Here is a 25163-nt window from a genome sequence, read left to right as displayed (position 1 = left end):
AATTTAAGATTTACTGATAGGAGAAAAATTCTTTAAGTTGTCATTTACACAAAAAAGCCAACAATGACTTGAGAAACTTTATTAAAATCATGGATAAGTATATCTGTCATTTCTCAGTAAGAAAAGAAGATTGCAGTCAGAGAAATCTGAAGGATATAGTGATTTTATAAAGCTTTGAATGTGGACTGCATCAACACTGCAGAATTAATGCAGTTTGATGCTGCTTTAATTGCCATGGCTCAATGCTATGACATTCTGGGATTTGTAGTTTTGTTAGATATCAAGCCTTCTTGATCAAAGTTGTTGGTCAAAGGCTCTGGTGCCACAACAAACTACAAATCCCGGGATTCCATGAGATGAAACCATGACCTTCCCACTAGGGCCCTCCATTCTGGTAGTCAAGGTCTGCTGTCCCAGCCCAGGATTTCCTCTGCCCCATCTCGGATTCGCCCCTTTTCACTTGCTGCCCCTCACTCCTGGAACCTTCTTCCCCCGCGAGCAAGAGCCATCACTTCCTTAACCAGCTTCAAAATGGAGCTGAAGACCATCCTGTTCAGAGAAGCGTTCCCAGGCATTGCATAATTGTCACTTGCTATTTGATGTTCTTTTGTTGTCTGTTTTATTGAATCATTTCCTGTATTGCTATGTATTTTATATGTATTATCTTACTAGACAGGCCCCTTCCCCACCACCACTCCCTTCTCCTTCTGTGTCATGTCTTTTTAGATTGTAAGCCTGAGGGCAGGGAACCGTCCAATTAAAAAGATTGTATGTACAGCGCTGTGTAAATTTACAGTGCTTTATAAATAAAGGTTAATAATAATAATAATAACATGACAGATAAAGTAGTGTCAAACTACATTCATTTTGCAGTATGGCAGCCACCATGGTGGCTAACTTTGATCTTTTCCCCCCCTTTCAAATAGAAGGTGAACTAGCAAGACATGGTGAGAAGCCAATTCACAAAGTGAACAACATCCAGTTATTCATGTTAAGCTCAGTCAAAATGGTTTTCTACAACTCCAGTACAATATCTGGCTGTGCAGTTGAGCTGAAGGCTATTCCATCAAGTTTTTGAGGCCTCATAAATGGGACTGAACTATTTGCATTATTTGTTGTTAGTGGACATGGTGCTCCTGGCCAGACCCTGTCATGACTCCTGAAACTAGCAGTAACTTAAACGCAGAATTAGAGGGTAAGGATCCAATGGTCCAGAGCACTAGTGGGGAACCGCAGATCCCCAAGCCCAAGCCCAAAATGCTAGATACCACCAAGCCTAAAAGGCTAGAGACTCCCAAACCTTGAGCTTGGGCCAATATTGGTGGGTCCTAACCTAACTGTAGCGTTGGGCCAGTATATCCATCCCCAAATCCTCACAATCCACGAAACTAGTGCAGCAAGCCTATGCTAAGACCTTGTAGGCCCCATTCCCATTTACAGATAAATCAGTGTGCGACCCAAATCGATGGATCGATTCGACATCAGAGCATGGGTCCCACTACATGTGCCCTGATCGCATTTTTCCTCACTACATTTGCCTCGATCACATTTTTTCCCTCCAAAATAATCCACTTGTTGTTCCCATTCACAAATGAACTGATTGAAAATGATTCAGTTCCAGCCGGCTGAAGGGGAAATTTGAATCAATTCCGATCCGCATGCGGTTCACACTTGCACAGATTTGCTTTATTGAAAAAGAAGCGGAAAAAACCTGTGTCAAAAAGATGCAGGTTAAATAGGTCTAGTGCACGACCCCCCATGAAAACATGCATATAGGCACTGTACCTGGCTGTGCATTGCACATCAATGTGCACAGTTACAGAACCCCATTGTAGGACTGGCCTCAGGTATTTTTACAGTTCCATGTTGGAACAAGTGACATACTTAGAAGGGATGTCATCTGAATGCTATACTACCCTGCCTTCATAAACCCAACTGTCACTTGGTTCAGTCTGGATTGGGTGCATGACCTTTGCCTGCAATATATACAGTGGCAATATGAGAATGAATGTTCTGTGAAAGAGCTTATTCTGCCCCTAACTACCTTATAGGTCAAGGTGGGCAACCACAGTGTTTAGGGGCCAATTTACCATGGTGGGCTGAACAATTTCAAAGCTGAACAAAAAATAAAACCATTTCCATTTCTTGATTGTTTATAGAGATTACAGTTCTTTTCCTTTCTTTTTAAATGGGAGTTGGTGGTGTTTCAGTAGGGAATAGATTTCTTTGTGGTTACAATTGGTGCTCCATGTTTACAGTTTTTTTTATCCATGCAATCAATAGCTTGAAATATTTTAAAAAATAAGACACTCCAAAAAGCAGATCTTGATTTTTCCATTTTACAAAAGGGACACCATTTTAATATGAAGTTTATCACATGGGGGGAAATGTGGAGTTTAAACAGTGATTAACCTGTGAAAATCACACAACTGACATTAAACCATAATTAAAATGAGATAAACACAAGAGCCATTTTCCCAAGAATAACTAGGGAATAAACAGGCAATAAACAGCAAAAAGTCATTCACTGGAAAATCCCGTGAATGATTGGTTGCTGTTTCTTGCCTGGTTATTCATGGGATAATGGCACTTTAATCACTTGACACTGTGTGAAAACCATTAGCGCAATTGTGGGAATATCGTGGTTTTTTCACAAATTAATAGTGCCTTGAACACAACGTTGTGTGAAAACCATTAGCACAATTGTGGGATTATCACGGGTTAATCACTGTTTATACTTCCAATTGTCTCCATGTGATAAACTCCTATGTCATTGTATTTAATAGGATTTGAGCATCCATAGATTTTGGTAGCCATAGGAGATCCTGGAACCGATCCCTTGTGCTTCTCCTATTTTGGGGTGATGGTGGGTGGGCTGGGGGATACTTGGGGGTCTGAGAGTGAAAGAAGCCCCTGGGGATCCATATACAGCAGCCACAGTGTCCCCACCCAATCATAAATCCTCCAGCACTGAATGTAAACATTTGTATGGGATGTGTAAGTACTGTATGTTTAGCTGAACAATCTTACAATGCTCCTGAAGAGCCCTGCGGTAAGAAGATTCTCAGCTGCAGCCACTCTGTTCAGCAGAAAAAAGCCTCCTTTACAGAACTTCATGTTTAGTCACAAAGATATATGGTGTGGTACAGGAGGCATTGTTCTAAATGATGAAAAATCTACCTGGAACAAAAGGTTTCAAAACTGGTAAAGGGGTGAGGCATCTTCCTTGCTTGCCTCAGCAGATAATTAATCAGGTATGGTACCACAGGAAGGGTGGATGATAAACATCTAATTTCTTCAGACTCAATGAAGAAGGGATCAGCTGTACGGTTCAAATGAAGAGACTTCTTAATTAACCTGCTGATCTTGCTTATTCTTAATTAAACTCAGAAGCTGGTAGGGGAGATAAGTTAAAACACAGATACCATGGTAACAAGTGAGTTTTCTGAACAGAGAGATACGAATTGAGCCAAAACGCACTATGGGCATCCCAATGAAAATTAATCATATTGCAGGAATGTATGGGTAGGCAAAATTTGGTCAAAGAGATTGCATCAGATAACAGCATGCTGGATAATCTCAGTCTGACTGGAAGCTATGTCAAACAATTATATCTCTATAGAGGGCCAGTAGATATTGGTGGATTCTGGCTTCTGTTAAATAGAGGGAGGGGGAATGAGTGTAAAGGAAAGCGAGGGGAAGGAGCAGATACCCAGAAAGAGAATATGTTTCTAGTTGCTTGGACTAGCAAGACTCTTTTAGATTTTTTTTCTCTGTTCTTGTTGTTACTGTGTGCCTTCAAGTAATTTCCGACTTAAGGCAATCCGGCTAAAGCAAACCTATCATGGGGTTTTCTTGGCAAGTTTCTTCAGATGGAGTTGTCTGAGGCTAAGGACACTATCATATGAGGGGGAAAGAGGGAAGTAAAAGGCATAATCCTGGCTAAATCATGCAACTGCAAGGAAGATTTTCACATGATGCCATGCACATTCAGGAGTTCTCCCATGAATAAGCTGCAATGCTCTGGCGACAATCATTCACAAGGAACTCCCATGAATTCATTCACGACAGCAGGAATGAAGCGTGACTGCAATAGTGTCAAAGTTAATCATGCTTCATTACTGGTATGAGCAACTAGGGATACCCAGAATGCACTGCGGTGCTCGCAATCCGTTCTCATTGCCAGGATCGGTTTTTGCACTGGATTTCAGTCTTTTCTCAAGCTATAGGACACAATTTAGTTAACACTAGATAAAAACTATGTGCTGAAGTAATACATTTTATTTTTCTGTCTTTATTCTGTGCAGCAGGAACAGGATTTGTGGAAATACACAGCTGCGCCAAAATGGCACATGTGCGAAATGATCAATAGTGATATACTAACAATTCATTTATGGATGTGTGTGAAACATCACTGCACTATTAATTTTAATTGCATGATTGCCTGACTGTGTGAAACCATCAAGCACCATAGAGTTTGTGATAGTCTACTAAGACAGTGTGACTTGGCCAAGGCCACCCAGTGGCTTTCTATGGCCGAGCCAGGATTTGAACCCTGGTTTCCTAGTATCCTAGTCCAACGCTCAACCCATTATATCACGCTGACCCTATTTCTGAGAGTGAAACAAAAGCTTTTAACATGCTCTAGTCTAGAGGTTAAAAGTATATGTGCCTTCAAGTCACCTGTTGACTTTATGGTGACTCCATGAATTACATTAGGTTTTCTTAGGCAAGGAATACCCAAAGGTGGTTTTGCCAGTTTCTTCCTCTGAAATACAGTCTATAACACCTGGTGTTTATTGGTGGTCTCCCATGCAATTATTAACCAGGAGTGACCATGCTCAATTTCCAAGATCAGACAGGATCTGGTGCCTATAGGATATTCAGATGCATTGGAATTGAAAAATCCCATTGGAGCTGAAAGAGCTCTCTATAAATAGAAAAGCTGCCTGATATCTTTCTCTGATTTTAAAAGGCATCAGTTTTAGAAAATAAGAAGGAATAGCATTAACTATGGACATTGAACCTCCAAGAATCCACAGGGCAGCTTTTGCCTTTTGTAAGCAGGCTTCAAAAAGATATTTTCACCCTAAGGGAGTAAGCAATAATTTTCCGCATCCAGCTAGGGATAATCCTAGAGACAGAGATTATCATACTATCATACTTCTTGTCCTGATGTAGCATCCTGGGTGTCCAACAGCTCTAGTCTCCTGACAGGAGCATAACTGCACTCTCTTCTGTGAGAGCAGTAAGATGGATTAGGAGTAAGGGGTGTTAACAGCTGGGGCTACATAGGGAATGGAAAAAATATGGGTAGCAGTAGGCGATGAATGATAACAGGTAAGGAGCTAATGGACAAGGCAAAATGGGGTCAGAAGGTAGTGCAACATGATACAGGATCCTCCCGTTTTCACTAGTGGTGACTGGTAGCAGAAAGTCAACTCCTGGGTTTCAGTCTAGTGAACATGAGCACTGCCCAGACTTTCTGAAGATCTGGTTATTTTTCATTTAATTCATTGTATACATCACTCAGGCTAAATGAAACAGCCAAGTGAAGAGCAATAGAGATCTGATATGCAATGTGTTACATCAGAGCCCTTACATGAATCTTACAGACACGGGAAAGCTCAGATGGCTTGGCTAACAGATCAGGGAAACCTTTCAAGGAATTAAATGTAGTGAGCATGTGACAGAAAATCCACAGTGATGGTTCCTGCTTCATATTCAGCCACCATCTTGAAAGAGAGAGAGAGAGGCAGGCTAGGTCCAACTGCCTTGCCTAGAAGAAGACTAGCCCTCCCTTCAGCCACCATCTTGAAGGGGAGAGAGAGACAGGCTAGGTCCAACTGCCTTGCCTAGAAGAAAACTAGCCCTCCCTTCATCCACCATCTTTAAGGGGAGAGAGGCAGGCTAGGTCCAACAGGCCTGCCTGGAAGAAGCAGAGTCCTCCCTCTGGTCCATCTGCCTTGGTTCCAGGCCTCAGAGGGAGAGAAGAATGCTGGACCTGATCCCCTCCCCTCCTCACCATTCCCTTCTCCTTTTGTGTCATGTCTTTTAGATTGTAAGCCTGAGGGCAGGGAACCATCTGGTTAAAAAATAATAAATGTAAGCCGCCCTGAGAGCCATTAGGGCTGAAGGGTGGGATATAAATACCTAAATAAATAAATAAATATTAATTGGTAGGTTGTACCAGAGAGCCAGAATGTTGTAGTGGTTTGGACTACAATCTGTAGGCCAGGATTCAATCCTTGTTTGATCACTGGAAACCCCCCTGGGCAAGGCACACACTCTCAGCCTTATAGGAAGGCAAAGGCAAACTCTGTCTGAAAAAAAACAACTTAGCCTTGTCTTAGGGTCACTATCAGAAATGACTTGAAAGCACACAAGAACAAAGGAGTTCCATAAATCTACTGATTCCATGCCCTGCCTGCCTTCTACAGCATTGTGGTGAAACTTCCACTCTTAAACCAAATTATCAGATGAACATACATGGGATGCATCAGGATACTACACCAGATTCTCAAAGAAGGCTAGCTTCATATAGTTTAATAGTTTATATACTAACATCAAGGCCTTGTGTCTGGCTTGGTAGTATATTAACCACCAATGCAGATTTTTAGTACCATTATTATTTGTGCTGTAAAGAGCCTATTCCAATATCAACCATATCTTGTAGACCAGTGGTAAAGGTAGCTCCCCATAGGAATAATCTGTTCTCAAGGTTACCAATGTCTGGATCACTGTGGCCAAGTTATCCCAATCCAAGTACAGCCACAGATATTTGGTAATCCAAGACTCACCACTGAGATGACCTGGCTCTCAAATAACACTGTTGGGATCCAGAATCAGCTCCAAACTGGATACCTACTCCTGTTGAAAGCTGCCATCCACAAGATTTAAAGATTTGGGGGACACACTGACTCCCTCTGCTATTTAAGTAGGAAGGCAAATGCATACATATAAAAACACACACTGCAAAGAAGCAATTGCTAATATAGGGTCATACACTGAATCGGATTGGGGGAACTTCAGCCTTCTAGGTGGTTTGGAAGCTACAGTCAATACAGCCAGTAATCAGGGATTGTAGGAGTCACAGTACAAAACATCTAGAAAATCAAAAGTTTCTCCATCCCTGAGAGCAAGAATATGCATTTTGAGAGACAGGAGATGAGAAATCTTCTCATCTTCAAGCAAGGACAAAATAGGTTTTTTTTTCCAAAAGCATGTATGAAAACGGGGGGAAATGATTATTGGGCGGACATGTAAGAACCAACTGCTTTTGCAGTTCTGCCACAAAAAAGCAACATGATGATGCTGATAAAAATTCAAAGAAAATTAAAGCCAAGAAGGATTGGTTTGAATCCAACAATAATACACACTGGAGGATTCTGAGTTATGGCTGAAACCACAGCTTTAATTAAGCCCAATTGTTAGTTGTAGTGGGAATTTTTAAACATCAACAGAAAGGCTACAAGCACCACTTTAATATTTTATGAAGAGTTTCCAGATATTCTCTTTTTCACTCCATTCTCTTTTTTGCACAAGAATTGAAACATCACAGCATCTGCAGCCATCACCATTGGTTCTGCAACTTTTTCAGGGGAATAAACTAGGGAAGTAAATCTTTGTTTATTTCACTCTTACATGCAGGAACACAAGCATAGCTGATGGGAAGAGTTATTCACCAATGGAACAGACTGTCTCAGAAGGTGGTAGACTCTTTTTCTTTGGAGGTCTTTAAATACAGGATGGCTATGCTGGAAAAGGCAAACTGAGAATCATTGTCAGCTATATTCTGATAGCAAGCACATGAGATTGCCTGCATTTCCTGGTTGTCCTGGGGAGGTTCCACAGGATGATATCATCATTGTGCACCTCCTATCAGAACACAGCCTGTAGCGTTCCTCAGCCTTTCCTCAATCTTACCTTGTCCCTGGACTCTGCACAGCCATGTTGGGAAGGGGACAGGAATTGTCCTCAAAAACTGCACACAATTTCAAAGATATTCCTGCATTAGGGAGAACACTAATTACATTATTTCTTCTCTCCTGTGACAAGAAATAATTGAAATAAGTGCATCCTTAATTTGAATAAATGGTTTGGGTCTTATCATCTGGAGCATCAGAAAAGAAGCTTGTTCCATCTTCTCCACAATGGCTATCCTATAAACTCTCGACCTTCTCTAAGCTAAACATATTCAATACCCTACACTATACTTAAAGGGCTCACAGTTCCTCCTGGGCCTCCTGAGAGCTATAACCAATTATCAGCCCCAACAAAAATAGAACTATTCAATCAATGTATTGCTTCACCATGTTCCTATTGATAAATCACGCCTTTCATATGTGTCTCAGCATGCATATTTCAGTGTTAGTTAGTGGAGGGTAATATTTCTAGAAGATAATGTTTGGAAACAAGTGTTGGTAATCCCATACATTGGTTCAATTATTGATAAGTTTTTGATATACATTTTGGTTAAAAAGCAAACTAAAGCAAAGAGTATCTACTTCCTTCTTTTATATAGATGCCCAATGTAACTGACACAAATTTCCTGGGTGCTTTGCAAAACAAAGACATTCAAATATATAAAAAAAGAGCAACTGTTTAAGACAGAATTAAAATACAGATTTCAAGATGAGAGGCCTAAATAATAAAATATATGCTATTTAATAGGCCTGGGTGAATAAAAAGCTCTTCATCTTAAACCAATGCAGCACAAAGATAGAAGCAGTTGAACCTGTCTGGGAAAACTGCTATAACCAGGGTGTTACTACTCCAAAGGCTGCAGTTACATAAACGACAGTGTTTCTGATTTTTTACTACAGGTTCAATGTTATTGCCACAATAGTATGTGTGTATTTTGTTTATTTAACAAAATAAGTAGAAGGAAAGAAAGGGGAGGAAGGAAAACGTATTATCAGCAAATAACAAGTGGAAATAAAAACAATAAATTACTATTAACAATAGGAACACTGTAGTACTCTTGTGCTTCACATACCCATGGAGGTATTAACCCTAGAAAATGCTTAGTATATTATAGAATGTGATTACACACAAGACGTTCTAGACTTTGGCATAATGCAGACCTCTGAGAATAATGCAAAGCCATTTTCACAATATTTAATGGCCCACATTGACCACAGTATGCTTCTACAAAATAACAAAGTTATTTGCCATAGCTAGGCCAACTGACTATACATGGTGTAAATCTATGGTTTGCTGAAGTTAAAGGACCATTGATCAAATGTCAACATAAATTTTATTTGTTCGAGGACAATTGGTAAGTTGATCTGTTTTTGATGAGAAAGCTTGTAAGTGAGTAGTGGACCATAGCAATTGTGTTTTAATTGGATGCTTTACAATCAATCCCATTTTATTTCCAGGAGTGTTTCTTGACTTCTTTGTCTGTTTTAATACATTTTCCCAATCTGTGTAAACTACAGAAAATTGGTTATAAAACAAGCATAGACACTGTTTTCTGTAGTAAAACTGTTTCAAATATCCAGTTCTATATTATTTTATTTGTACTTTGATGTATTGTGCTACTTTTGTCAAAGCCTTTTTTTTCTGTCTCTAACAACAACAGTAAACTTTACATGTTTCCCCATTTATTTATTTAAAAAGCATGTTTTTGGAGCTTTGACTTCTACATGCCTTCAATTTCATTCATTGTCAAATTTAATAAAATATAGCTTCTGCTTTTTTACTTCACATAGCTATTGTTATTGCAGCTTACAGAACATTTGAGGGTTTTTTTAATGACAGAAAAATACACTTAAGGTGTCTTGAAGAAGCTGAGATCCTGAGTACCTACTCAAACAAAACTACCACATCCTTGTTCATTTCTTCCCCCACCCCCATCACTCCCACAGCTTGCATTGACATCCTTACCTGCTGGATAGCGTTCTATAACTGGCCAGTTGTCCACCTGTAAGGTGGCATTACCGCCACTTCTTGTAAAACGTACTACGTGGTATTTCCCATCATTAATGATTGCGTTGACCTCTTCAATAGCAATATCATCTGTCCCAACATTAAATTTAACTCCAATTTTTCCTTGGTGCTAGAAAGAAAAAGAAAAACAATTAATTCAGAGCTCTTCCAAAACTTCTCCAGGAACAGTGTGAAGTCTTATGCAAAGCAAGATTAATTAAAAATGACACCCTCAGATTTGGTCAATTGAAATTATGAAGTAATGTACAAATTTTAAGACTCATAAACAAACAAAATTCTCAACCATTCAACTCTGGTCAATTTCATTAAGTATGACTACTCCGGTTATGGAAAGATGCATGTTGCATATGCTTCCTATGAAGCACTAAAAGATGATCACAATTAGGGGGGAAAAGTGGCAATGCTAATTTAAACCTGGTTGGATACACAAGGATTCAAACCTAGAATTTAAATAGCTAAACATGATAAGCCTTGAGTCTGGATGGGTGTATCTGTTAGATTTGCTTTCTCTGAAATTCAGTTTCCAAGTTGAATCTCAACGCCTTCTATTTGGCGATATCAGGAAATATGAGAATTTCTGAAAGTTCTCACCAAAAAAGGAAAGAAAAAAGAACCAATCCTGTATCCAATCTCAAATGGCAGGAAAAGGAACAGATATGGCACCCTATCCCTGTATGTGGCAGCAACCATCCTCTTTCAAAGTTTTGAGTAATTTGAGACCCACACAGCCTCATTCAGTCCACCTGCAATTTACAGCTGATTTCCAAAAAACACTTTGGAATTTTATTCATGGCATCAAATCATTTATCTTCATTTGGCCTGTTGGATTACAAAGTGGATAGATGTGTTCTTAACTGTAAACTGATGCTAGATTAGGTTGTATCCCACTGTGAATTTATCATAAGATACTTGCAAGAGCCAACTAAAGCCTAGGTTGCTACTGGCAAGCACTGGTTGTGAGCTGGACAAGGAATCCCAGCCATCTCTGATCAGAGATTGGAGATAACAGTGGAAATCTCCTCGCAAGCAGAGGGGTAACACCACTTCTGTATCCACTTTTATCTTCAATCTCTGATCAAAGATAGCAGGAATTTCTTGACCACTGGTGGGGCAGATTTGGTCTACAGGCCAGAGACTCTCTATTTTTATGTATTTTCTTTTGTACAAGGCAGGATACCCAGTTTTCATCCCTCCCTCCCACACCTTCCTACACCTTCTGAAAATATTGCTTTTGCAGACTGGAATTTATCTGGAACAGGAGGAGATATGCTACAGAGAGTAACAGGGGGGTTGGTGAAAAAAATGACATTTTCTCTTGCAAGAAAAGAAACAGCACAAAGCTACCACTTAATACCCCCTCTCCTGCATAAATTGTGGTATAGAGAAAACAAGTTATTCCTGATGCAAAGGAAATTCTGAAAAGATAAATTCTGTTCAGTTTTTCCACATACAAAAGGCAACCCAATTTTCACTTTTCATGTTTAATTTTAAACTCAAAGGTAGCCTGCATCACTCCTTCTTGACTTTAGCCAACAGCTTTAGAAACATCCATGTGCTTCAGCCATACATCGGCTCATTCATAATCATGTTGCCCTAGGAAACTATGTATTCTACTCACCAGAAGTAAGTATCAAAGTAATTGATAGAGCACCTCTTCCTATATATACCTGAAGAAAACACAATTCTGATGGAATGGCCCTGCTCAACGTGCCATTATGGGTGTAATACAACACATGGGGACATGAGAGGACCTTCTCTGACGTGGCACCCTGTTTATGGAATGCCCTCCCTCTGAAGGCTTGGTTGGTACCAGCATTGCTTTCTTTTAGGCATCATGTAAAACACCACTTTTTATTAAAACTTTTAGGGCATAGTTTTGTTTAAACTTTGTGATCTGTTTATTATACTTTTATTTTATTTAAATCATTGTATCATATTTAATTGAAAATGTTTTTTTTAATTTTGTGCCACCCTGAGATCTCATTATACAACCATTTAAATAAAGGAACAAACAGTAACAACAGGATGAAAGAAATGAGCGATCCAAAATCCTTTGACCTTATCAGAGGATATTCATTTTCTTTCAAGCTTGACAATACTGGGAAATTGGAGGCAGAACTTTCTCTTAATCTTAGCATCTTACTTACGATATGTGATATAACAATGTTGTGGGTTTTATAAATCTGTAACACATCTGTAATTCATCAAAAGGCAAAATGTATCCTAACATTGTGAAATCCAATGATACATATCCTCCAAGCGTCCTGATCTCCCACATTTTGAGCTGCTCTAAAAATGTCCCAATTTCTCTCCCCTTCTCCCATTTCCTCCTTTTGTCTCCAGCTTAGTTCAGATATACAAACTGAGTTCAAAGCTATTTAATTAACATAGCAGGGAGTAAAGGACAGGAAGAGGAATACACTCAGGCAAAATCAACATGCTGCAGCCTCTCCTAGCTTGTGCTTTCTTCCTCGTTAATAAATTTTGCCATCTTGACCACAGTCTGATGTTGCTTGGCCACACATGTTCGGGTTTTTATTCATGAAATTGTGGAGGGTATGAGATAAATGAGAAACACAGTGGGGGGAACAAGGGGTGTGTGTTGCTCTCCTCCCATCTCTCCTGGTGCTCCTATCCTGCTTCTGACACCACCCAAGGAAATTGTGCATTTCACATGATCAATATCCAAAAGCCAAAATCAAAACCAGAAATTCATAACCTGTGTCATGGCCTACTCATATGTGATACCTCTGCACGGAACATAGGCTACACATGCCAAGTGAGAAACAAAGAAACAGAAGCTATGCTGTACACCCGGGTGGGCAACTGCAGACTATATGAGCTCCAAATTTCTGTCTCTGGGATCTTCTGAGGAACTACACAGATGGTCAGAAATGTTAACACCAAAACAAACCAACAAAACTAAACTTGATGTGGTGTGAAGTCCACTTATGGTTTTGAAACTGCTGTTGTTGTTTATTAAAAAGGACAGGAGCTGCAAAGTGTTCAAAAGGTGAATTATATAATCTGGAAACATCCAGGTGAGGCAATTCATTTTTTTAGGTGGGAGGGGGACACAAAGAATACTCTTAGAGACTCAAGAGGGTCAAAGGCTGCAACATTAACCTATGGAGGGTACACTTTGCTCTATATCATGTATATGGGAAAGATCCCAAGAGAGAGATTATTCCACAAGAGCTATTTACCAAATGGGTGAGCTAAAGATAAAGAGGAGTAGGTAGTAAACTGAAAAGGAAAAACAAATTTGTTTCAGCTCTAATTACAAAAAACAACAACTATTGTGGTCTTTCTGGCAACAGCTGATATATCTTTCCATGGCAATGTCCCTTCTTCAAGGCAAGTATCCACTCCAAATGCTATTATCCATTTTAATTATTATTGAAAAAGCATCTGTAACTGGGCATTTGTACCTTAATGAAGTACTTTGCCAGGTTCATTTAAAAATACTGACTAAAAGAATTATTGATTTTTGTTTCCACACAAGATAGGTGAAATGCTTCATTTCAGAATAATGACTCTTATAAAACTAAAATGAATAAGAAGCAACATTGCAGAATGTTGTACAGTGAGGGGAGGGAAGGGGAAAAATAGTTACTGCTGCATCCTAATTCTATAAATGTGTCATAGCTTTGGAAATGTCCCCAGGTTCAGAAACAGATGGAAAAACCTTCATTTTAAAATCCAATAATATTTCTTTATTCCTCAACCTCTTGATCTTTTTTTTCCCATAGCAAAACCTTCTCTCATCTCCAGTTTGCAGAGTTACATGGAATTGCCTTCTCAAAGAAGCATTGACAGTCACTTCCGAATGGCTGGCACGGCACTGAAATCAGTCTTGAGAAAAATGGACAGAGCAGGCTTGCAAAATGTACAGCCCAAGGAGAAGAAAGAGACCCTCCCAGCTCCAATCTCATATGGAGAAGCATTAGTGGATCACATACCATGTAGGGTTAGCTATCTGACTTGAAAAGACAAAATAGTGGGGGAAGAATCCCAAGTACCACCACACATAGGACACTTGGAATCTGTTTATCCTGCAGACTACACACTATTTTTGGTTTCTTCACATTGTCCCTCTTTAGGATGGAATGAAAAATCATACAGTAAGCCCTTGTTAAACACTGGGGTTTGGTTCCAGCACCCGTGGATACCAAAGTCTGTGAATACTCAAGTCCCATTAAATACAATGGCACAGTAAGATGGTGTCCCTTATATAAAATGGCAAAATCAAGCTTTGCTATTTTGAATGTATACTTTTTTGGAGTATTTTCAAGCCATGGATTCTTGAATTTGTGAATAACGAATCCATGGATACAGAGGGCTGACTATAAAAACTACACTGTATTCTCTGGAAATGCTGATCATGACCTATAAAGCTCTATATGGATTGGGTCCAGACTATCTGAAAGAACATACGGTATATCTCCCCAAGAAGCTGTAAGAGCTTTAAGGTCTTCAAGGGAAGGCTTTGTCTTGGTTATACTACCATCACAGGCATGCTTGGTGAAGACATGATAGACAGCCTTACCGAAGGCTGCTCCCATCCTCTGGAACACCTTTCCACAGGAGGCTAGGGTGGCCTTCCCCTGCTTCTTTTCATCAGCAGGAAATGACATTTTTGTTCAAGCAGGCTTGTAATATGTAATTACTCTCAAGAAGGCTTCTTATTGGGGGGGGGGGGTGCTGTATTAATTTCAACCTTTGCTTTTTTAATGTAATTTTATACTGTTTAAATGAAATTATTTTAATTGGGTTTTTTAAAAAAAATCTATTAAGTTTTTAACCAGTTTTATCTGTGAGCCACCTTGGTACCCACTCTGGAGGCATATAAACAAAATATGATAAATACTTAAATTCACAATGATTAGTGACATTACTAGGCCCTGCCCCTAAGTCTTAGATTTTGGCCCATAAACTTCGGGTCAGGGATGTTCTTCACCTGGCAACCCTAGATGAGATGGAGACGGTAAACAACTATAACCATTTTAGCAGTATTTCTCAAGACTGCCCTACCAACTGATTTTTATGTGTAATTGATAGTCAGTTGTATTTATTTATTTTGTAGATATTTATATCCTTCCCTATATCTGAACATTTCAGGATGTCATACAATAAAATCAACTTGACCATGTTTTTTCAATCATGGTTGAAACAACATTAAAAATTGATCAAGATCCATTTTGCCTCATCCTCTTTCACATAAATACAATTTTGCAATTTGTGAGCAAGTGGAAACAATTTCTGAAATCAATGACATTTCTTGGAAGGTTTCCTCATTTTTACCTTGATGTCAGTTGCATGGTTGATAAGATATTTTAGGAAAACCACCTGCACATTTCTCCTCTAAAAATTGAGATCTAAATTGAGAATATTCTAGCTCTTTCACTTGGCTGAATTAATCAACATGTGAACTGCTTGGAATACACATACTATGTCCCCTTGGTATCCACTGGGGTTTTGTTCCAGGAACCCCCATGGATTCCAAAATCTGTCTTTCACACAGTAAGTCTCAAAGTTTCAATCACCCATTTACTCTCCTATTCATATTCAACCCACAATGTGAAATAAACACTCCAACCCATAATTGCTCTTGTACCACAGCTATCACCCCATTTGCTGGATTATTAACTACACAAGAACATTTGCAAAAACACACACACAAAAAAAAAACCCCTTGTGACTACAAAATGCATGTACTTTATTCAAAGTTTCTTCCTCTGAAATCAACTGCTTTTGTGTTGTTGTTTTTTTTAAATGAAATAAAAATAAAAGCTATCCAATTTGGATGATGATCTATAATCATACTATGCACCCATAGCTGCACCTCTCCTACAGGCTTCTACTGAGTTCCTATGTAGCTTATTATAAATGCAGGAAAAGAAGCAGAATACATTTAAGAAAGAAAACAATTTTTTTTTAAAAGTAGGTGCATTGAAATGATAGAAACGTGGTGTGGGTAAGTGCCTATGTTTGTCACAACCACCACTGCAAAAGAACATAGCAATAAAAAGGTCAGCCTCAAACACCGGCAGTAGAATAAAAGGGGACATAAATCCAACACTGCAGAAAGCATAAGAAATTTATTGTTAGAAAGAAGAGGTAAAGTTCCCCACGTTGTTCTTCAGTTCTTCAAATAATATTGTAATTATCCCACAAGAGAAGTGTATAAAACGTTGTGGAGGGACTCCTTGACCGAGAGAATTGCCAGCATAAGTGGACTGAAACTTCATTTCTCTTTTCTAACCATCAGTAGACAAGGAGATTTTACAAGGGGGTCTGGAGAAATAGCCTGGAAAAAAAGGGGGGAGTACCTATTGGTTCATTTCCAGGCACAACTGAAAGTGCTGGTCATGACCTAATAATAATAATTGTATTTCCTTCCCACCTCTCAAGGCTTGTGGTGGGTTACCTTATGTTAAAATGCAAAACACAATTAAAAAAACCCCATAAAACGAACAGTTAAATACCATTAGAATACACTCTTATGATTTCGTTCTTTAAAATATACCAATTAAAAAGTCATGATTTAAAACTGACTGGGTATGCCTGCCGGAAGAGATGTGTCTTTAATTGTTTTTGTAAATGCCATCAGCATTTTCAGCTGTCGTATCTCTTGCAGCAGGCCATTCTACAGTCTGAGGGCAATACATGAGAAAGTCATCTGGGAAACTAGTCCTGGCTGGTTGGAACCCTATATGGCTTAGGTCCGTATCCTAAGACCATATCTCCTCATATTAACCTGCTAGAGTTCCAAGATCTTCAGGAGAAAGCTTTCTCTCAGCCCCACATCCATCACAAGCACGTTTTGTGAGAACATGAGACACAGCATTCTCGGAGGCTGCTCCCACCCTCTGGAACTCCCTTCCATGGGAGGCTAGCCTGTCCCCCTCCCTGCTTTTTTTCCAACAACAGGCAAAGACCTTTTGGTTTAATCAGGTTTTAATGGTTAAGCAGGAAAGTGTTTATTACCGTGGGTCCTTGGTGTCCACTGGGGTTTGATTTCAGGACCCATCGTGGATACCAACCTTCATGGCTGCTCAAGTCCCATTATATAAAATGGCTGGAACTTTGACCACCCAACCTATATCCATGCACAGAATGGAGGGAATCCATTCCCATGGTTACCATGAGAAAGTATGGTGAACAGCAAGCACTGTATTTCTGGCAGAAATATAACCACAAAGGTCCTCTCTCTAAACATCTGTAGGTCCTCAAATGTGTATCTAGTCAACGTTCAGCATAAGTCAAGCATAGGGAACCTGTGGTTACTAGTCCTAGGGATATGTGGCATCATACTCATATAAACACATATTTCTATGACAAAAATCACAGCAATTCTAATTGTGGTACAATTCCAAAAATATAGTCATGTTAGTCTGGCTCAGTATACAAAGTGATATTGTAGAACCTTTGAGAAAAAAGTTTGTAGAGTAAGTTTTCACGAGCAGACAGGCAAGGAAAGCATGGACTGAGCACATGCTTTCCGGGCCCTGCTGCTCACCAAGTCCTCGGGTTGGTAGGAGGATTGACAGGTGTTCACACATCCATTCCCATGCCAACCCCGGATCTCGGATTGGTGTAGCACTCCTTACCTTGCTGGCCATCCATCTGACTGAGAAGCCAATGTGATGTGGAAACAGGGCACCTGGCTGCACCCATGTGGCCAGGTGCCTGTTTTCACATCAGACGTGATGACTGGGAGGCTTCTTAGAAACTCTGTGGAAAACTAAAACTTAAACAACATCATATCACCAACACATGTGAGATTTTATGTGTTCATAATATGGTGCTGTTTTTGTTCTAATAATAATTTTAAAAAAAATAAAAGAAAGAAACTTTGTGGAAAACTAGGGGTATTTTACCAGGCTCTTTACCTTGTGGTCAGATCAGATCCGACAAATTCATGTATGTGCAAGCAGGATCAGGCCCAATCCTGTCCCAGAGGTTTTACCCTGTGTCATTTAAACTAGACAGCATGGAGCAGGGGGTGGGGTGGGGGAGCTGGGCCTTTTAGCCCAGGCAGACAACTTCTGAATCGACTTCATCAGAACCAATGGCATCTGATCAAGTACTTACAAAAGCTTATGCTATGAACTTCTTTCTCCCATTTAGTCTCAAAGGTGCTGCAATATTCTTTTACACATACTTCTAATTGTGTGCTTCATGCCAAAAGTCTAAGATTTGGAGAAGCTTGACATTTACATCTGAATGCTGAAACTCCCAGCTGAATTCAGTGAATATACTGGAGCTTTTTTGCATCTATAAATACTACTTCTTCTAACACTCAAATATTGTTATTATTATTATTATTATTATTATTATTATTATAGTTTATTTCTATAGTACTGTAAATGTACACAGCACTGTACATACATACATACATACAGTTATTCAATCAATAAAAATACGTACTGACTCTGGGGGGAAATGTCCAAGTGGATACAGGAACTGAACTTACAGTTGTGAAAATCCCCTTAACCTGATTCTATTATTCCCCAATGGCTGAGTGCTGTGTTGGCATATGTATTACAGCTTACTATGAAACACAGTATCAAGCTTTGAATAGGATCTGAAAAGCTAAAAGAAAAAAGAAAGAAAGGAAAGGAAAGGAAAGGAAAGGAAAGGAAAGGGGAAAAATATATCAATTGCAGGACAGATCATAAGGGTCTGATACCCACCATCGCAGAATCTTTTATTCAGTTAAAATACTTAATAGCTTCTCAGCTCAACCAAGGCCAGATAACATGAACAGTGGGACCTTGGTATCTGCGGGGGATCTGTTCTGGAACACACACACACACCAAAATCCACAGATGCTCAATGTCGGTGCATGCACATGGCTATGCCACCATTAGGGACAGCTCCCATGGTCCTCAGTGGTGACATGTGCACACAACCAAGCCACCATTAGGGAAGACAGGATTTCAGGTAAGCCTCTGTTGTCCCTAATGGCAGCATGGCTGCACACATGCACCAACACTGGGGACAATGGGGGATGTCCCTAATGGTGGTGCAGACATGTGCACATGCCACCACTGGGGATAATGCAGGCTTGCCGTCTCCGGATGCTTGAATCTACACTTAGCAAGCCCGCAGAAACCAAGGTCCCACTGTATTTGGAAAGCAGGCACTGGGGTCTAGTATAATACTGAATTCTTATGTTTCACTAAAGGCTGGAAATTGATCTTAGAGTTAGAAGAGACCACACAGGCCATCCAGTCCAATGCCCTGCCACACAGGAACTCACAATAAAAAGGACCCTCAACAGATGGCCATCCAGCCTCTGTTTAAAGACCTCCAAAGAAGGATACTCCACCAGACTCCAAGGGAGTGGTTTCCAGGAAGTTCAAATGGCATATAAATACAAAATGTTCAAGTGAGTGGTTTTTGGTATGTCAAAAAGTTTGTTAGAACCTATGCACATGACAAAAGATAAGAACACAGAATCCTAGAGTTGGAAGAGTCCACAAGGGCCATCAAGTTCAACCCCCTGCCATGCAAGAAGACAAAACCAAAGCACAAATGGCCATCTAGCCTCTGTTTAAAATCATCTAAAGAAGATGACCCTACCTCACTGCAAGGCAACCTATTCCAATTTTAAACAGCTCTCACCATCAAGAGGTTCTACCTAATGTTTAAGTGGAATATCTTTTCCTTGGTTTCAACCCATTGCTCCATGTTCTAGTCTCTGGAGCAGCAGGAAACAAACTTGTTCCATCGTCAATATGTCATCGCTTCAAATATTTAAACATGGCTTTCATGTCACCTCTCAACCTTCTCTTCTCCAGGCTAAACATCTCCATATCCCTGAATCGCTCCTCACAAGGCATTGTTTAATGATCTTTCACCATTTTAGTCACTTTCTTCTGAACACATTCCAGTTTCTCAATATCCCTCTAATATTGTGGTGCCAAGAACTGGTTACAATATTCCAGCTGAGCTCTGACCAAAGCAGAATAAAGTGGCACTTGCACTTCCCTCAATCTAGGGTGCATCCACACTGCAGAAATAAAGCCACTTTAACTGCCATTGCCCTATCCGACAGAATACTGGAGTTTGTTGTTTTATGAGGCACTGGAGCTCTCTGACATTACAGGCTGAGTATCTCACAAAACTACATATCCGAGGATTCCACAAGAAGGAGCCATGATAGTTAAAGTGATATCAAATTGTTTTATTTCTGCAGTGTGGACCCACCCCAAGACACTGTACAGATGGAGTCTCCCTTATCCGAAATGCTTTGGACCAGAAGTGTTTTGCATTTTGGATTTTATTTTATTTTTTGGATTTTGGAATATTTGCATATACATAAAGAGATATCTTGGAGATGAGACCCAAGTTTAAAAATGAAATTAATTTACTGGTAAGTTTCATATGCATCTTATAAAACTGCTATGTGTATACATCTTATACCCATCATCTAAAGGTAATTTCATAATTTTGTGCATGAGACAAGGTTTGCATACACTGTACCATCAGAAAGCAAAGGTGCTTTCCTCCCCTCTTAATGAACATCCATTCAGCCCCAGATGTATTCGAAAAAAAGAAGACATATGGAAACTATACCTAAGTGTGGGTGCTTGGGTGGGGTGGAATAAACAGACTGATAAAATGTGTACCCAAATGCCATTTCTGCTTCTTAACCTTTACAAGCCTCAATAGAATACTAAACCACTGTAATACAGCATGGGGCTAACCTGCTGTTCTTTTATTACTTTTCTTCTCAAAGTTATCAATTTTCTTTGCTGAGTTGTTAAATACAATTTAGAAGTTACTTTCTCATCAAGCATGGAGAGGAAAGAGTAAAGTGTGCTCATGGAGGGACTGGGCATGCCAAGCCAAGCCGAAGCACAAGAAGACTAGGGTTTCAGTGACATCCTGAAAATTATCAAAATTCAAAGGGAATTTCTAAATTTTAAAATGCAAGAACTGATTAATATATTGACTATGCTGAATTTCATATCTGAATTATTTTTACATTTAAAATTCAGCATCAAAATCTTGCTAGAACCTCAAAGAAAAAATGTTAGTTACCCCCTTACAACTCATCTATCAAGTACTGGGTTGAATCCAGAGATAGAATAATACCATTGTCCTCATGCAATACAGGTTACCCTTTATGACAGTCCGCAGCAGCCTATCTCCCAAAAGAAAACTCTAGATCTGTGTGCAGTGGCATTATTTAGGTAAAACCAAGTCAATGTAAGAGAAATGAGGAGACCATACCATGAGGGATCTTTATGGTCTATCATAAAATATCTTGATCAGCTTTGCAATTCTAATTTGCCTCAGTTGTAAAAAGGAATTGTCACAACTGTCAACTAAAGCATTGATACTTCTCCTTTGATGATATGGCACTACTCGTCAATACATTCGGCCAGCTGGTTATTACCTTTAAAACATGGTTTGGGTCCAGGTTACCTATCGGATTGCCTATTCCCATATAAACCACCCCATATACATAGGTCCTCTGGAAGACATTTATTCCAGTCAGCCAGGACTAGGCTGGCAACTATCATCCAGAGGACTTTTTCTTCAGCCGCTCCTAAACTGTAGAATGACCTGTCCAAAGAGATTTGACAGCTGTCCAGATTTAAAACAGCATTGAAGACAGTCTCTTCCAGCAGGCTTATCCAGATGATTTTTAAATTATGATTTTTAAATATGAATTCTAAATGTGGGATGTTTTAGAATGTGTATATTTTATTTGTCCTTTTCAACCATTGAATATTTTAATTAATGTATTATCATTGATTTTGTGCATTGTTTGTTTGTTGTTATTCCCCACCTTGATCCATGGGGAAGATGCGAGTAGCAAAATTTATTCATTTATTTATTTATCTGGAAACACTACTAAGTTAAGCCAGAGAAAAACTGTCCAATCAGTGCAACACAATCCTTTCCAAAGCATTAGAGGTCCTGACACTGATTCCAACAGAAGGTGGATGGCACTCCATGATGGTAGGAAGGAATGCATAGTCCTGCCTTCCTAACAGTGACCCAACCTTGTGTCACTGACCCAAACATGGCTACACCCACCACCTCCCTGATTCTTCTAGCTTTGGACCGGTTATGTGAGGTAATGCCCTGGCTGTCCTGTCTCCTGCTCCTGTTCCACCAATCAATAAATATTATTGAACTTAAAAAAGTTGGCAACTCTAATTGGAAGTAGCCTGAAAGCAGAAAGATTTTTCATCCTCAATTTGTAGACTTCTGAGAGGATATAGTTACTCATGGATAATCTTATCTTTTCATTATATCCGTCCCCATACTGAAGGTCAATACAAGTCTCATTTGTTACTTAAGCTCCACTTAGGGTCAGAAAATTGGTCTGAAGAGCAATTTAAACCATGCACCAGCTTTATGTCATCATTATGACTCAGGTAGGAATTAACGGCCCTGATGGGAAAAAGAATTCATTTTCCTGCCACGTCCTTTTCAATGGCTGAGCCTCAGGACCATTCCTTTCATAGAACTACCCCCAAAGTATGTCACCAGGGATTTTCTTCTGCAGCATCTCCAAGTCTTTCTAAGGTTCTTGCACAATTAAAGACATTTAGAACTTACACTGTGAGTTCTAGGCAGAGCTTAACAAAGTTGTTTTTTTTCCTCCAGTACATCTCCTAGGATCCCCTGGCCAGCTGTATGTTGGCATTTTGTCTTTATCCAATAAACTAAGTAAAAGAAAATAAAGTAAAATAAAGAAATGCATATTTAATACAGAGCTAGAAAAAATTACTTTGGGGGTTACAGTTCCCAAAATACCTGGGGTAGTCTAGAAGCCATGCTAAAAGAAAAAAGTAACATTTCCAGGTTCTAGTTCTAGCTGATTTCTGTATATGATGGTGATAATAGGGGTGGTGATGATGATGCAGCAGAACAGATCAATGTACAACATACTCACTTATTCACTTTCCTTGTATCATCTGAACAACACAAAAGTGTCCCATTTTTCTTTTGTGAAATGTTGGAGGGTATGTAGCTCTAACCGCCTCCTGCCTCCCAGGCAGAATATTTTTTTAAAATGCATATGAGTTAAAAATATATTTAGTGTATTTGATTTAAGAAGAGGTGTGCATTGTTCTTGACAAGCGATATCATAGTATAGTCATCCCCGTGAAACTGGGAAAAGAGACTTTTGAAGTGATGATTACCTCCACTGGCATACTGTTACTTCTTACTACCCATTTAATATAATGGGGATAAATTAATTATGCAAGACCCATGGCTACTGTAGCGTTGTGGCACTTTTGTAGATATATTTTGTGCGTGGGGGAGGGGGTTGGAGCTACATATCTTCCAACATTTCACAAAAGAAAAATGGGACATTTTTGAGTTGGTCAGATGATACGAGAAACGTGAATAAGTGAGCATGTTGCAAATTGATCTGTTCTGCATCTGAAAGCTAAATTGTTTGAATGCTGAAAATGAGATACTTATGGCCAAGCAACCTCAGAGTGTGACCAAAATGGCAAAGGTTAAGAATGAGGAGCAAAAGAAAAGCTAGAAGAGGCTGCAGCAACTTACTGTTGCCTGAGCCTACTGGGAAGGAGAAGATTTTGCTCCTCTTCTCCTCCTCTCTCCTCTGCTGAGTTATTTGACTGCAAACTACAGTGGGCCCTTGGTATCCACTGTGGTGTAGTTTCATGACCTCAGTGGATATCAAAATACATGGATGCTCAGGCTCCATTATATACAATAGCATAGTTAAAATTGTGTCCCATATATAAAATGGAAAAATGAAGGTTTGCTTTTGGGATTTTTAAAAATGTTTTCAAGTTGTGGATAATGGAATCTGTGGGCACAAAATCCATGGATATAGAGAGCCAGCTGTACTTTTTCACTTTTAACTCATTTTGCAGCTACTGAAATAGAGTGAGGATAAAGGAGGAGGGAAAATCTGGAACATTTTAAAAGCAGTTAAAAATATAGGGTAGCAGAGGATTAAGTAGGACCGTAAGTGAGCAACTGGGGCCATTTGAATGTATGGAGGAAGCTAACAGGAACCACTTTATGATCAGAGTGTGGTCAAGTTTTTTATGAAATAAAAGACACACTCATGTCTCCTTATGGTGGTGTGACAAATAAAGCTTTCCCCCACGGTTTTACCATTCTTTATAACAATAATAATTCCAAAGTCTGTCAAACACAAGCAAAGGGGGCGAATTTGCCACAAAAGTATTTTTCTCCAAGAAGAGCTCATATAACCCCAGCTCATAATGCTAACAACCTTTTTCTTATTTCCAGAGAAAAGCAATAATACTGAGACTCCCAATAGTAAAGAATGGATAAAGATTTTTTAAAAATTCAACTCTGTATCCTAGAGAATTATTTCCTTATCCTGTGACAGATGGAAAAGAAGGTAATATAAGTTCAACAGAAGGCTGGCTGGCAGATAAGTATCCTATATCTTCAAAGAAAGAACTAGGGAGCATTTTGGTTAGGATACCCTGAGTACCACCACCCCACAACCAACACTACAACACCCATACTTTGTCTGATACAGGACAAAAGAAATGTTTGGTGAGGACAACAAAATTTAACTCCTATGCTCCTGTCAAATGAGTTATGAGACCAATGTGTTTCATTTAGGTAGTGCTGACTTACTGTGAAAATAAAGGAAGAAAGAAAGCATATCCACTAGCTCCACTCCTCCTAAAACAAGAGCACCAAAGGAGATCCAGAAAAGTGGGAGACAGACTTCTTTCCAAGTCCCAAGATTTGGGCATTTATTCCTGGATGTAATTCTGGAAATAGTTTCCAGAAGTGTGTATTAGGAATTGGTAAACCCAGGAAGATTGGATATACACATGGAGGCATGTGTATGTTTCATGTTATGAAATCTGGGATGCTTACAGTCTTACACAGGGCTTGTAAAAGTGTTTTTGTACTACAACTCCAAGAATTCATGTTGACTGGGAGCTATAGTCAAAAAGGGCACATTTACACATTCTGGTCTCAACTCGCAATCTTGGGTTCAGAGGACAAACTGGGACAAATATGGGATAGGTGGGTTGTTTAGCCCAGATACTGCCCATTCTTTGGGGCTAATTTCAATCTTTCTCTCTATACCACAGGCGGGCTAAGTTCAAAGCACCCAAGGTTGATGGACTGCATTTTCCATCAGCCCTAGACAACATATCCAATAGTAACCAATGACCACCTGTTGTCTCCATTATAAGATACAT

At 39.5% G+C, this 25163-nt stretch overlaps 1 protein-coding gene across 30 annotated transcripts in view; it reads right to left on the bottom strand.

Moving 5' to 3' along the window:
* Positions 1-25163, bottom strand: part of NRXN1 (neurexin 1) — a 1287731-nt gene that overhangs the window by 182408 nt on the left and 1080160 nt on the right. For all 30 annotated transcript variants that reach the window (XM_089528929.1, XM_089528930.1, XM_089528947.1 and 27 more), the window contains one exon: positions 9892-10063. In XM_089528929.1, coding sequence (XP_089385055.1) covers positions 9892-10063 — 172 coding nt within the window. The remainder of the gene's footprint in view (positions 1-9891; positions 10064-25163) is intronic.

This window comes from Sceloporus occidentalis, unplaced genomic scaffold (genome assembly GCF_023333645.1).
Source record: "Sceloporus occidentalis isolate IW3139 unplaced genomic scaffold, rSceOcc1.0.p SCAF_6, whole genome shotgun sequence".
NCBI lineage: Eukaryota > Metazoa > Chordata > Lepidosauria > Squamata > Phrynosomatidae > Sceloporus > Sceloporus occidentalis.
The sequence above is the reverse complement of the archived record's forward strand: the minus strand, read 5'-3'. Positions and strand labels throughout refer to the sequence as shown.